This window comes from Lissotriton helveticus, chromosome 1_1 (genome assembly GCF_964261635.1).
Source record: "Lissotriton helveticus chromosome 1_1, aLisHel1.1, whole genome shotgun sequence".
NCBI lineage: Eukaryota > Metazoa > Chordata > Amphibia > Caudata > Salamandridae > Lissotriton > Lissotriton helveticus.
In genome coordinates this window covers 475497520-475513671 of record NC_136057.1, presented here as the reverse complement: position 1 = coordinate 475513671, position 16152 = coordinate 475497520, and the positions used below count along the sequence as shown (strand labels likewise).

The 16152-nt window shown below is 44.3% G+C and overlaps 1 protein-coding gene across 1 annotated transcript in view; it reads right to left on the bottom strand.

Annotated features, from left to right (window-relative positions):
* The window catches only part of MYRFL (myelin regulatory factor like), an 874676-nt gene that overhangs the window by 391092 nt on the left and 467432 nt on the right, over positions 1 to 16152 (bottom strand). The window contains exon 8 of the mRNA XM_078673905.1: positions 8040 to 8116. Coding sequence (XP_078530031.1) covers positions 8040 to 8116 — 77 coding nt within the window. The remainder of the gene's footprint in view (positions 1 to 8039; positions 8117 to 16152) is intronic.

Below are 16152 nucleotides of genomic sequence, written 5' to 3'. Positions count from 1 at the left end.
CCATTTTGACACCTACTCACCCACCCATGAGCCATTCACAAAGCTACCCATTCACACATACAGCCACTGACACACCCAATCACTCACTAATACAGCCATTCACTGACCCACACAGATACTAACACACCCACTTATACACCCATACAGCCAATCACATACCCACTCACATACCAATACAGCCACACAGACACCCACTCACACATGAGAACACACAGTGACACAGCTACTCACATAATATATGTTTGAAATAGTATCACTCATTAGTAGTACATAAAGTATACTAATTTAACTTTGATGGTACCTTAGAAATATGTTTAGCACTCATAAACTTTTAGAAAACACTCACAATCCCTGGATGATTTCATCAGTGATGTAATTTGAGATGTCATCAGTGATGTCACTGATCATGTCATGAGTGATGTAATATGTGAGGTCATTAGCAGTGCATTGCGGGGCGTAAGTTATAGATCGCTCTTGTAACTATAACTGCAGCATTTCTATGATTTTGTGTGAGTTAAATATGAGCCTAACTATAACCTCCCTGTAACCTTTGTTTTTTTCAGTGAATATATATATATATATGTACACGCAAACACACACACACACACACACATAGGATTTTGCACAATGCATCCATTCATACAATGCATCCATAATTAAAAAATGATTGACAAAACACAATAAGTATTAACAAAGCCAAACGTTCTGCAGCCAATGCCAGACATGTTGGACACAAATGTAATATGATCTGGTTCCTTTGTTTTGCTTAATGCCATTAATTCATGCATCGATTTTATTGTGATGTGATCTCTGGTTTCGTAGATATAATCTTTCACTGAACCATTCACAGAATACTTGTTCTTGCTGTCCATAGACCTTTTCCTTGGATGTTACTGGATGTTATTCTGCCATCTTACTCAACACATCAGGTAGATTTCCTCCTAAAACTTGGTTATGTGATCAGTCCTTAATGATAAAGCTACACCACACAATTAGAACTTGAAGTGCATGGGTGCTTATCAGCATCCCACATATTCCAGTTCTTTCATAGAGTAGTTACCATAATCTACGCTAATCATCCTAGCAGCAAATTCTACCATCCGTTTTCACCTCACCATCTAATATCTATAATATACTAGTACTAGTGCTGCTTCAAATACAAAAATACAGACATCTTTGATTAAGAAAGTAATTTTAGCAATGGTAAGCCTACTCAATGTAAGTGTTAAACTAAGCTCTCAGTTGATAAAAGAATAAAGTTGAGTGCACAAAGTGGGAGGCATAATGGGGCAGAGGCCCAAAATACTTGTGGAAATTGAGAAACAACTACATAATCAACAGAAACATGCACTCAACTGACAAGCCTTAGGCCACATTAAACTTTCAGATGGAATAACCTACAGAACTAACAGAACCCAAGCACAGGGTCGAACCAAACTGCCATCTTGCCAGGAAACGCCTGAAATCTGGACTGTCCCAGCATGCATTGGATTAAACTCCACATCCCAGGAGCAGCTTGTGAAGAATATATACTGGGACCCTTCTGTCATTTATTGGATTCTAATTCTCCACTATCTGTAACTCTTATTTCTATGTTCTACCTTGTACTCAAAAGTAACTAGTGTGAGATACACAACACTCAATAAAAACTGTAAATAATTAAAATGTTTCAAATAGCATCTTAACCTCAACTGAGCTAATATAGCTCACTCTTTTTTTATCTGGGCCCTCATAGTTTCACCTTATCTAAAACGTCGTCAACTAATTAAGAACAATTTTTGTTTGATCAAAGAGGATCTCAACTCCTGTTTAGCTGGTTCATGAGTCTTCTCTACTTCACCTACTAAAGTAATTTCTGATTTCAGAGCATCTTTAAAAATTGGATTTTACCTGGAGTTGGCATTTCTCTTTTTTTGCTTTTTGACCACTTTCATTACGTTTCACTAGCACTTTTCTCCACATTAAGTTATGTTTATACATACACTTACCATATACAAATATATCAGTTTCAAAGTAGGAAACATTTCTAATTTATTTACCATAGGGATCTTAGCATAAAAGTGGCCACAGATAGTATCCTGAACTGTGTTCTATATCAGGTACATATATGCCCTGGTCAAACCTTCTGAAATCTACTAAGGAAAAAGCGCATGGTCAATACCATAAACTTTTGGTGTGGTATGCAACAAAGTCAGTATTCTATTACCCATTGACGAGGTGGGAAACTCATGTATTTATCACACCTGATAAATTTAGACACCTGTAGAGTCAAATGTTATAAGGTGAAAAAATATCACTTCAAATACTGGGCCAAAGACTTCCTAAAATCCATTTTAGTCTTGTCTCTATGGTTTTGCTTGACTTTTCTGAAGATTCAGACTATATTTTCCTCCATTGCCCTGAGACTGGACTTCAGAGTATACACTCCACCCTCCTTTCTACCTCTGTAGTGTTCATTGATCCCTCTCATTCAAGCAAAGATTTCTCAACGAGCTATACTGCATAAAAATCAGGAGCATCAAAATCAGACCCTAGGACATATTATTGAAGTCTTACAAGCCTCCTACGGAGGAAAATGTTCCTGTGTCGGCGCCGTCACATGCATCTCTACATTACTCTGCAGAACCCACTCAGGAGCCACTTATACAAGATTACACAATGTGTATTGGTCCATACGGATTTTTAATAGCTATACAAGATTTCACAAACCCGGATGAAGTCCTTGTTAGGACAAAGCGCATTGGCTGGGCTGGAGTGCGATGTTCAATGAAAATAAAAATACTATTTTGGATACCAAATTGTGGCTCCCGCTACCTGATGGTCTGAAAAGAAGGTTAAGTGGTATTGCTTAATATAAAATAAATACATCCGTATTTATAAAGCGCGAACTACTCACCCTTACAGGTCTCAAGGCGCTGGGGGCCATTGAGAAAATTAAGTGAGCTATTGCCCAGAGTCAGATGGTGCTGAGATAAGCTGTCGCCAGAGCCGGGGATCAAACCGTGAGCCCTGTGCTCCGAAGTCAGCTGCCCTGGCCGCTGCACCACACCTCTCCACACCTCTAAGTATTAACATCAGTGTGGTTGTCTAGGCCAAGACTGCTCTTGTGTCTGTGAATACTCCTATAGGACTGTCTTTAATAATCCCAGCATAGATTTATCCTACTGTTCAATTTTGAATTTACATAATCTCCATATAAAATGCTTTAAACATCTATAACTGTTATATAAGAATAAAATATACAGATATTTGTACTTTACACTATACAAAGTAATACTTTGCAGAGTTTACAAATGAGATAAACTACCAGTAGAATACATATATGTTCGATAATGCATACCTAAACAACGAACATTAACCTAAGATGCTTCGCTGCATTTCTAGAAATATATGTGAGTTACATTTCCAACATAATTAAGAAAACCTACCTACTGAAGATGAATGGAAAGTAATCAAAGCTCATGGTGTGGCTGTGCAATGATTGTTATGCACTCATACATCAGTTCTGAGGTATGCTTTTTTACAAACTCAGTCTCTTTACTCAGGATGAAAATGAGAACAAGAAAATATCTTCCAGCTAATAAAAAGCATTTCAGAGGAGAGAAATCATAAATTGTATTTGCTTTAAAATAGCCCTGGGGTACTCACGCACCGCACCTATTACAGGAGGCCAAACACACACAATTATAGATGGATAGTAGTCAATAATGGTACTGTTTTCCTCCTAAAAGTTCAAGATGTTATTTTAAGAACTGTGGGTGTGAGATGAGGTTAGGCATGGGCGACATGTCAGGGTGAGTGGGGATGGTGATAATAGAGGGTGAAGGTGACGAAAATCCATCTGATCATACTGTATTTGAATTACATTTTAAGAGATGTTTTCATATGCAGATGATACCCAACCTATCTTTTCTTTTTCCACTGACTTCCTTAAAGGATATGACTAAATTTCAGAAATGTATGTTGTCAGTGGCTCGTTGAAAGGATGACAATTGTCTACAATTAAATCAGTAGATCTTACTGTGTGGTTAACACACTCAGTCTTGGGGAAATCTTTGGTGGCCGCACAGCCTAGCCTCCCCTGCACTCAAATCTTCTGTGAAAAATGTTGGCATATGGTTGCACGCCTCCCTTAGTCTCGAGAAACAAGTAAACACTCTGGCAGGTACTTGTTTTGGTCTTCTGAGGGAACTTAAACCTATGATAGCCCTATTTCAACTGCGCTTCGTCAGATGATTATTCAGTCTCTCGTGCTATCCCACCAAGACTACTGCAACATCCTCTATCTAGGTTGCATTAAATCTATCCTAAAGAGATAACAGTCGGTCCAAAAAGCAGCAGCCAGATTGCTGTTTTTCCTCTTGTAGTTTTGCTCCACTTCAATAATTCTTCACAAGCTCCTCCTTTTGCCGTTGGGGAGGCAAATTCAATTTAAAGCCCTTAACATGGCATAAAGGACCTTGAAAGCTCAAGGTGCTCCCATACTGTCTGATCTAATGTGACATTGTTTCCCAACCAGAGCTCTTCTCTCAACCAAGCTAAATCTGGTGGTGACTCCCCAGTTCTGCAAGAAACGTGCAAGTGCCTGCTCTTTTTCAGCTTTGGCTCCGGCCCTTTGGAACAGTTTGTCTCTCAAGCTAAGAAATAGCAGGAATCATTCTGATTTCAGTAAAAAAAGCTTAAAACCTGGCATTTCATTCATTAGAGGTCCTGATCCCCTTTGCTGTTCCTTTAGCTATGGTACATTGGTCCGGTGGTCAGCACTGAGAAGCCCTGTTGCTGGGACAGCTATGCACTTTATAAATTTAATTTGCATAACATACCATGAATTAAAAATACCAGCGCCTTAAATATATATATATATATATATATATATATATATATATATATATATATATATATATATATATATATATATATATAAATATGTATAAGCAAAAGCCCTTAAGCTATGGCAAGGCACACGGCTCTCTCCCCCACCATCCGGTGCTGTAACCTTGCTGGCGCTCGCATTTCAACCTCTTATCTGTTATTATCCCAGTCCGCGTTTCAAGGCTATTCCGCCTCTTCCTCATGGACCTTGCATAGCGGAAAGAAAGACTCACCATGGCTTGCATTCTCGACCTTTTATTGACGAAAAAGAACCGCCAGCAGTGGGCGTGGCACATTAGTTAGACGACCAACAGCATGCTGGTAATTGGAGTCCTTGGCAATGGTGAGTACAATTAGAAACCTTGAGTAGGCTTTGTTCCGCTATCAGTCTGCAATGTTACATTCCTTAAGTAGGATAAAGAGTTCGTTTCTGCGAGCGTGTGTTCGCCTGGGGAAAGTGCGCTCACATGATGTGAAGTGTTTCCTTTCATAAGCCTTTCCAGAGATCTACTTCGTACAGCTGAATCCTGTCGGACTTGGATAATAACAGAAAAGAGGTTGAAATGCGAGCAAGGTTACAGCACCGGATGGTGGGGGAGAGAGCCGTGTGCCTTGCCATAGCTTAAGGGCTTTTGCTTAAACATATAAATATATATATATATATATATATATATATATATATATATACATATATATATATATATATTGTTAGACCTGGCATCTTTGGTGTGGTTTCCCCCTATCTTTTTGCCTCTACCTCCTATATTTTTGATGCTGTGCTGGATTTCGTTTTTGTTGGTTTAGATGCTTTGGACACTCTGCCACTGCTGATCAGTGCAAGAGTGTAAGTGCTCCCTATGTAAATTGTTATTCTGATTGGATATACATGTTTGGCATATTTGTATCACCATGAAGTCCCTAGTAAAGTGCATTGGGTGTGCCAGGGCTGGTGATGGCAAATGCTACTAGTGCGCTTGCAGCACTGATTGTGCCACCCACAGGAGTAGCCCTAAAATGATGTCTCAGGCCTGACACTGCAGTGCCTGTGTGCAGTTTAGAAACTGCCATGTCCTCCTGGTCAGGGTCTCCACTGACCAGGCCTAACCCTTCCCTTTTTGTGCGCATCAGTCACTCCTATGGAAGGCCCAAGGTACCCCCCTGGGCAGGGTGCAGTGTATGTAAAAGGTAGAGCATGTACTAGTGCAGGTGACATGCTCTGATAGTGAATGGCAGCCATTTTCGTTTTTAACTATTGTAAGGCTATCTTGCTCGATAGATTAACATGGGGGATGCTGGTTACAGTGGCTTCCAGCATTTCTTCCCATAGGAACAAGATAGGACATAAGTATCTAGTATCCCTGAACTTAGAATTTAATAACACATCTTTTAGGAAAGGTTGTTTTTAAATCCTGTGTTTGAGAACAGCACTTTTAGAAAGTTGCTGTTCTCTTCTCTGACCCTTCTGTGTGCCTTGGCCTGTTTGTGTATTGACTGTCTGGTTTGAGAGTGACAGGGGCTGGGGATTCCCCAGGAGGCTGGCTGAGTCAGCCCTAGGCTGAAGGACTGCATTTGCAACTTGAGTGGTGGGAGGAGTTAGCACCTGGGCCTGAATAGGGCTGTGCCTGTCTTCCACAATGCTGGCTCCACCACCTGCTGGGCGGCTGACGACCCTGCCCCTCACTCTGAAAGGAAAGAAGAAGCCAGCAAAACAAAGTACTCAGGCAACACCCAAAACTGGTTCAGACCGGGCTCAGGGCCCACATGCACAGAGAGAACAAAGACTTTAGGGGTATAACTAAAGGACCCCTGACAACAGAAAATTAGATCATCCTGGAATCAAGAAGGAACCTCTGCCATGGAGAAAGCTGACTCTGAAGAAGGAAGACTGTCCTGCTGTTGCTCTGCTGGACTGACCTGATGTTGCTTTGCTGCCAAGGAGAGGGGAAGGACTTTGCTGTGTGCTGTGTCCCCTTGCTTGAAGGAATCTCCAAGGGCCTGAGAAGAGCTGGCTCCCTGTTCTGAAGTCCCAGGAACAAAAGGACTTCACCCCCAGCTTCCCTGAACTCTGCTGAGAGAGCTCTGTCCTTCCTAGAGTGCTTGATCCAGTTGTGGGGCCTCTGGAAGTTGTACCTGTACTCGGAAGCTTGAAACTAAGCTTGAGAGACTTTTGAAACTGAAAAGTGTTGCATCGCTCGCTTTCGGAGCGCATCCCCTACAGTGCGAGAAGTTTCCCACCGCTACGAAGGTCGAGATCGTCGCAGCGCCTGACGCCGCTGCCAGAGCCGTTGCATCCTTCGTTTGCGGGACGCACCAGACCGGTGCGGGAAAGTCGAACATCGCTGCGAGTGTCGTCGCAGAGCCTGTCGTCACTGGGTGAGATCGCCGCACCACTTGCTTGCGGACTGCATCCCGCCGCTGCGAGCATCGTCGCAGAATCATCGCATCGAGGAGTTGCGAGAGAGAGGATCACCGCTGGACCGCGCATCATCGCCCCGGAGATCGTCACATCATACCTTTGCGAGAACAAACTTCCCACGGAACCTACGCACCGGCATCCATACAAGTGGCCTTCCTCCCCATACAGACCGGATTCATCGCAACACGCCCGCTGCTGCAGCGGGGCTGTCGCAAACGCCTCCCCAGGGTCTCAGGAGCAACGCATCGCTTGTTTTCCACCGCACCAGTTTCTGCTTTTGGAACTTTGTTGCAACTAAAAGGTACCGTGAGTAAACGTGACGCAACTGTGAACTTTGCACGCATCTGTAGAGAATTCTATCGCAACCTAAAGAATTTTAACGCAACTTTAAGAACTCTCTTGAAACCATATTCTTGAACTGTGTATGTTGGATTTTTGTCGTTTTGGTCTTGTGTAGTTTAGATTAAATACCTTTATTTTTCTAAACTGTTGTGGAGTCAGTTTGTGGTGTTTTCACTGTGTTACTGTGAGTGTTGGTACAAATACTTTACGCATTGCCTCTGGTTAGTCTAGACTGCTCGTGCCAAGCTACCTAGAGGGTGAGCAGGGGTTATCTCAGAGGGTTATCTCCTTGCCCTGACTAGAAGCAAGGGTCCCTATTTGGACAGTGGTACCTACCTCTGCCAACTAGAGACCCCCAGTTCTAACATATATAGATATATATCTCTGGAAAATCCACAAGGAAACTTACATTACAGGATTGAACGTTTTCTTACTCCGGTCTGACTGAGACTGCTCAATTGTGATGACTTGGTTGACAGCTTCCACCTATTATTTTAAGCAAAGGATAACATGTATTCATTAAAACATCAGCAGGCCAAGAAGTGAAATTTTAAAACAATTGGCATATACATTTGAAAAATGCAATCATTTTTGCATCCATCCAAAATTCAGGAATATGCTATAGCTAAATAGAAACACATGTTTTTAAGTAACACTAAATCTTACAGAGTGTTTGAAGGATTTTTAAGAAACTAGAATAAATATTCAGTAATAGAGGGCCATCTATCTTGCAGCCTATTGTTGATTGTGACTAATATTAGTAATAAACCTTAGATTACCAAAACAGATTCCGTTAATAAACCTTAGATTACAAAAACTATGCACATTTCTCTTCTACAAAATGTTAAATCCGAAAATGAAGTCGTTTTAATAAAACAACGATTTAAGTATTTAAGGCCTTCACATAATATAAGTGAGACAAAACTTGGGATTTTCAAAACCTAATAGATTTAAACAAGAATGCTGTGCCTTAAAATATGTCTTTTAAAGAAATCATTTAATTATAATTAGGGCTCCCGGTTTTCCGTTTTTACGGATTTTTACATATAAATACAGAAGGAAAACAAGTTTTCCCTTATCTGTATTTATATATAAAAAACGGGAAAATACTAGTATATTTTGCTGTGCTGCCGTCTGGTATCTCACCTTCCTTAGAGGGTTAAGAGGTGACCGCTTCCCCAGCTTCCCGTGTGCACACCGAGCTGCCAGCCGCATCCCAAGTACTTCACAGGTCTTTGAAAGACCATTTATTTATTAATGAGGCTGCTTTGTTATTTCACCCCTTTTAGAACCCCTGCCAGAGTCAGATTAGGACGGACTCATTGCTGCCAAGGTTTCAGATTGCTATGTAAATAAGAGTGACATTTCAACTACCATGAGTGATACTTTCACAAGCAAAATAAAGCAATGCATAATAGGGAGACAGGATATAAGTATCAGAATTTACATCCATTTAAGCAACTAGAAAAAGAAGATTTTAAAACGGCAGCAGAGGACCAGAAATTGAATGGCACTTCCCTTGTAACCTTACAGTACTGTTAAGGTCGGCGGGACGGCCCGGTTCCTCTAGAAATACTGCTGTATAGACCAGCACAGAGCACTATAATTGCAAGCAGCATTCGCCAACGAGCAAGGCTCCTCATTACACCTCCCTCTCAGTTAAACTACAGTAATATCCGCTAGTGAGTCATTCCTCAAGCAGAGACAGACAGCTTGACTGCACAATTGCTTGAGTATAGGGGCGAGTATAGGAGCAAGAACAGCAGCTCAGAATGAAGCCATTTTTATACCAGTTGAGTGCAACTAGATAGCAGGCAGGCACAGGACGTGAGAAAGCTATCCGTGCTGAACTAACTATAAAGGTCTGCACTGAGTGGTGTATTAGCCTGCTCTGGGCTCCATCACAGCGCTGCGGTCCTGGGAGTACAGGCCTCAATCATCACAGGATCACAATGTAAGATCTATTTTACATTTGTTGCAGCTTCCTGATCGTGCGCGGTCATTCAATAGGTTAACTTAAGCTTACAGAAGCTGGTACTTACTTGGGCCGGAAGCAGAGTCCCAACTTGGAGTGTGGCGAGGACGGCTCCATTAATTACTAAAGCAGCGTCTCTCTGCAAGGCAGTGGCTGCAGGCTCATGAATTCAGCCGCGAGCCACCGCAGGCTACTATAATTCGGGGGTTTGTCAAGGTGTATCTGTGATAGGATCCCTCTAGGCTTGCGGCCGTCCAGTGACACACAGACCCAGGGCTAATGAACGCGCGCTGGGTCTGCATCTGCTCAGTGCTGCACTGACGGCCATGATTGGCAGAGAGCTGCCGTCCAGGATCCAACGCCGGGTAATATGCGCAGGCGGAGCGCACTTAGAGTTTAGCCGCAGATGCTAAGAGGGATACGGTGGACAGAACAACTCCAGTCAAAGCTCCCGCCGCTTCTGACCGACCTCACTTCCTTCCTGTTCCAGGACATGAGGTCACAACATGCCCCCGCCCTGGGTAGGTATTGGGCAGTGAAGTGACGAGTCACTAATGTGACAGCACACCATGCCATTTTATTTTTTAAACGCTTTCATAATATCTTAAAATGTTTTTTGCATTTAAACAGGCAGGCTGCATGAAGCGAAATTAAATGTTTCATTAAACAACACAGAGTGCATGTACATTAAATACTTACAAATTACGTGCACTGTGTGCGTCAACCTGCAGTGCCAGGAGTGTATTAAACAAAAACCTAATTATCACACTGAACACAGCTCTGCACGTTTGTATCATGGGAATTAAAGCCAATTGGCTTAAATCTTTTAAACAGGAACAAAGAGTGGGGGTTAAGTTCTACCCAACAGCAATCTTCCTTTCTCTCCAAGCAGGAATCTAATGACCCAACATGACCTGTGTCCTGCCTGCCTCCAGGCCTTCGACAGAGATCACAGATTGGGGCGTATTTACAAGCTCCTCGCGTTGCATTGTCAATTTAAATAAATGTGGAAAAATACAAGCTGTAGCGTCATCTTTTGCTTGTGGCAAAAATAAATGTGGATAAATACAGACAAAATGCCCGAAAAATAAATATGGATAAATACAGACGGAAATGTCAAAAAATAAATACCATAAAACCGGGAGCCCTAATTATAATGGGAGCCCTTATGTTGTGCATATTAAAATATACTTCTCCTATTCCTTTTGATATCTAGAGATATTAGTTTGCTGAGATTAGTAAAGTAAAACCATTATTTGCATTGAAATACAACATTTGAGTTGCTATTTGTATCAAAATGGTGAGAGTATTCACCATTTAATCACTAATTGTCACACATATTTCGGATTGGGTAATGGGAATGGTCGCTGAAAAAATAGTTTAATTGTGGCACTGGCCTGGATCCGTAGTCACCCTTGAGAAAACCTGGAGAAACTCAATCCAGGGCCTTTGGCAAAGAGGTCCCAAAATTCAAAAATATTACAAATATATACACATATTAACAAACAGGGAGTGGGACCCCACAACAGATGGAGAACTGAAGAAATATTTTCCCAGTTGTCCTTGTTTCTTTGAAAATCTATGGATTATTTTAGAAGAACTGTCGAGCCCTCGAGAAAGCCTGGAGAAGGGAACCAACTACGGACAACATGACCACCCTCAAGCTCGCCACCCGGAAACACCACCAACTGATCCGCGCCACCAAGAAAAATACATACAAGGATCGACTGGACAACAACGCACACAACTGCAAGGAACTCTTCAACATCGTGAAAGAGCTCTCCAACCCCAACGCCGGAAACAATGACATCACCCCGTCGCAAGACCTCTGCAACTCCCTCGCGTCCTACTTCCACAACAAGATCACGGACATACACAACAGCTTCAACAACCAACCAACGCAAGCCACAACCGCAACAACGCCACCCACCACCACCCTCCGCACCTGGACTCCGATCAGCACCGAAGACACCATCCGCACAATGAACTCCATCCATTCCGGATCTCCGACTGACCCCTGCCCTCACCACGTCTTCAACAAGGCCGACGCTGTCATCGCACCCCACCTGCGGGACATCATCAACACCTCCTTCGACACTGCCACCTTCCCTGAGAGATGGAAGCACGCCGAACTCAGCGCTCTTCTCAAAAAACCCACAGCAGACCCCACCGACCTCAAGAACTACCGTCCCATCTCGCTCCTCCCGTTCCCGGCCAAAGTCATCAAGAAGACCGTCAACAAACAGCTGGCCGCCTTCCTCGAGACGAATGGATCCCTCGACCCCTCACAGTCGGGCTTCCGAGCGAACCACAGCACCGAGACCGCCCTCATCGCTGCCACCGATGACCTTCGAACCCTGATGGACAACGGAGAAACAGCGGCCCTCATCCTCCTGGACCTCTCCGCGGCTTTTTCGACACTGTCTGCCACCGCACCCTAGTACAGCGCCTCGGCAACATCGGAATCTAGGACAAGGCACTGGAATGGATCACCTCCTTCCTCGACGGAAGAACACAGAGAGTCCGCCTACCACCGTACAAGTCAGAGGCCACCAAAGTCATCTGCGGCGTCCCTCAAGGATCCTCACTGAGCCCCACCCTCTTCAACGTCTACATGAGCCCCCTCGCGGCCATCGCACGCCAACACAACCTCAACATAATCTCCTACGCCGACGACACCCAGCTGATCCTCTCCCTGACCAACGACCCCGCCACCGCCAGAGCCAACCTGCACGAAGGGATGAGAAATGTAGCCGAATGGATGACGACCAGCCGCCTGAAACTGAACTCGGACAAGACGGAGGTCCTCATCCTGGGCTCCTCGCCATCCGCCTGGGACGACTCCTGGTGGCCCCCCGCCCTGGGCACCGCACCCAAACCGACGGACCACGCACGCAACCTGGGCTTCATCCTGGACTCCTCCCTCTCCATGACCAGACAAGTAAACGCCGTCTCCTCGTCTTGCTTCAACATCCTGCGCATGCTACGTAAGATCTTCCGGTGGATCCCCACCGAGACGAGGCAGACGGTCACCCAGGCCCTTGTCACCAGCCGACTGGACTACGGCAACGCCCTCTACGCTGGAACCACCGCCAAGCTCCAGAAGAGACTCCAGCGGATCCAGAACGCCTCGGCCAGACTCATCCTCGACATCCCCCGACGCAGCCACATCTCCGGACACCTGAGAGATCTGCACTGGCTCCCGGTCAACAAGAGAATCACCTTCCGTCTCCTCACCCACGCGCACAAAGCCCTACACGACCAAGGCCCGAGCTACCTCAACAACCGGATCAACTTCTACACTCCCAAGCGCCTCCTCAGATCAACCAACCACGCCCTCGCCGCCGTCCCCCGCATCCGAAGAGCGACAACAGGAGGAAGGTTCTTCTCCTACCTGGCCGCCAAGACCTGGAACTCACTCCCGACCGACCTGCGCCTGACCCAAGACCACCTCTCCTTCAGGAAGAAGCTCAAGACCTGGCTGTTCGAGCAGTAACGGCACCCCCCCCCCTACCCAGCGCCTTGAGACCCTACGGGTGAGTAGTGCGCTCTATAAATGACCTGATTGATTGATTGATTGATATGTTCTGATTCATTACTCAGCTGCCTAGAAAGTTAAAAATCTCATTATGGTGGGTTACTATTAGGTTTAGAGCGCATTCCTAACTTTCTTGCACTTCTTAACGAATCCTAGGCTTTGTCCTGAAAAAGGATTCAAATGTACCGCCCTTAAGGTATATTGGAATGTACCAAATCTACATTTCATTTTTGCAAATATACATGCAACATATATTCGCCATGTGTAATTTGGAGAAACACTTTCACCCACTCATAAATTGTGTGATTCAGCTGCCAAACTGCCCAGTTGTGAGATCGTTGATGATTTAACATCAATGTAGCTGGGGAACAAAGCAAAGGAACAATAAAACAGCTAGACAAAGATTAATTGAAATTAAGAGACTGCAGCAGAACAGCAAAGAAGTGCAATGTACAGTAGGTCTGGGATGTTTTAAGGATTCATCTTATCAGATTTAAACAGCATTTTGGCACACATCCAAAGGTTTTGTAGTGCAATATAATAAATATGGGTGTCCTTTGCAAAATGCTTTGACCCATGATATTTTACCAAAATGTCTGAGACCTGGGGACATACTGCAAGAGATCCCAGACATAGGGTATCAACTTTATGTTTACGGAATACAACCACCATCCAGTGATGTACATGATACAGTTAAAATCCATTCTGGATATGGAAACTAGAAAGCTACCAGAGGTGAATGATGCTACACTGGGGAGCAGTATGCAGTTGAGTTGCGTCTGTGGCTGGGTTTTGGTTGGTGTGGTGGTGCCTGACCTGGGGAGGCTTGCGTCGCATTGGCAGTGGGTGCAGGTGAACGTTCTTTCAGTAGTGTGCTGTGATGCATGGCAGCAGTTGTTGCACGTAATATTCAAGGCTTGGAGTTCGGTGGAGGAGTAGCTTTGACGTTCCGGGGAGCCTGGGCTCCTGGCTCTGGGCGCAGTCGGATGCAGATGGGCACAGACGGGCTTGCCTTTGACACACCGGTAGTGCAGCCGCACTGCAGATTCCAAGGGAGGTGGGAGGGGCAGTGGGGCAGTGCAGGGAGACCAGTAAGGACCAGCCTTTAGAACGCAGGAAGGAGAGAGCAGCAGGAAAACAAAACACAGGCGAGTCAATGGTCAAACAAAATGTCTCAAAATAACCCAGGTGAATACAACCGACGCCAACAGAATTAAAATAAAATAAAATTAAAAGTGCAACAGAACAAATTGTAGTAGAAAGAATAAAAATGTCAGTAAAATAAAACTTAACACGATGCCACTATGCAGGAGTCTGAGCTGCAGAGCACTGATGCGGCAGGAGGAGGAGCGGGGCCTCGAACCAGGGCTGGCCTGGCCTGGATTAGCACCTTAGGCTGTGGGGGGCAGTGGCTGGGAGCGGTGACCTAGCACCAGGGAAAGGGCTGCTAAATGGAGCTGCACAGCAGCATCCATTAAGTGGCCCTTGGAGGTGGGAGGGACAGTGGGCGGCGCAAGGAGACCAGTAAGGAATGGTATTCAGGAAGTGAGAAGGAGCGGGGCAGCAGGAAAACAAAACACAGGGGAATCAATGGTCAAACAAAATGTCTAAAAATAACCCAAGCAAACACAACCGAGGCCAACAGAATTAAAATTAAATTGAATTAAAAATGTAGCAGAACAAATTGTAGCAGAATGAATAAAATCATAGTAAAATAAAACTTGACACTATGTCAGTAAACAGGAGTCTGAGCAGAAGAGTGCTGATACAGCAGGGGGGAGAGCAGGGCTTCGAAACAGGCCTGTCTAGCCTGAGATGCCATGAAACGGCTCCTTAGTCTGTGGCGGCGGCTAGGAGCAGTGACCTAGCACCAGAGAAAGGGGCTTCCTTTCTTTCTTTCTTTTTCTCTTTCTCCTTCTTTGCCTTACTTTTTTTCTTGCCTTCTTTCAATCTTTCTTTCATTAGTTCTTTCCTTCTTTTTTCCTGCCTTACTTCTTTCCCTTTCACTTTCACTTTCCTTCATTCTTTCTTTCTTTTTCCGTCTATCTTGCCTTTTTCGTCTAGCCTCTTTCTTTCCTTCTTTCAAAGGCAAAAGACTGATTGGCAATTTTTAGGTCTGTGTTAGCCAAGACCTTTTGATTTTACTAAAATTACATGTACAACATGTTAACTTATAGGGGTTTCAGCCAGACGTCATCCATTAGTCTGTGGTTGATGTCATTCACATTTTTATTCCACCCACTCCAGAATGCATTTTGGGGCAATGTATCAGCCCGCTTCACTATGAATTATGGCATGCAGCCGTATCACAAGGAACACTTCTGCACATGAAGAAATTCCCTTCAGTGCCAGAGAGTACTAGGGTAATATGTGTTTTTTGTGAAAAGAAACTTTTTTGCCTGTAGGAAACTATTTTCTTTTTTTAGGTTGACGAGAGCATATATCCAAACAATAAAGATTTGCAAAAACCATGAAGAAACAAAACAAGTATTGCCAGAATGCTGGCAGCCAATACCAGACCTATTGGCTTTGCAAATGTTGTTGCTGTATGGCCTCCATAGAGATGGCAAGGAGAAATCAGTCATGTTTTAAGCTGTTAGGGTTTCACCAAGGAGCGGCTGGGGGCATTCAGCACGACAGGGCATTATGCACCTAGCCCTGGTGCATGCTCTGAGGTATCCACACAAAGCAGCAGAGGAGTAACCCAAAGAAGTGCACTGCAAATGCATTTTGTGTATAGGGGCGGCAGAGGGACAACTCGTCGCAATTGGCATTATGCGACCAGCAATAGAGATTGCGGAGGAGTCTACCCAGGAGCATGAAGAAGCAGCCCATAAGAATGCTCACTACCAGCCGGTCCATAGAGAGGGGCGGTACACAGCAGGCCACGGCGTGTGCTGATGATGTCTGTAATGGTAGGGTCAAGTCTATTAATAATGTAGTATTACAAAGGGCTTTGATGTGGTAGTGTATCCTATACGCAGGCACATGCACTGCATTTGTGTGCCA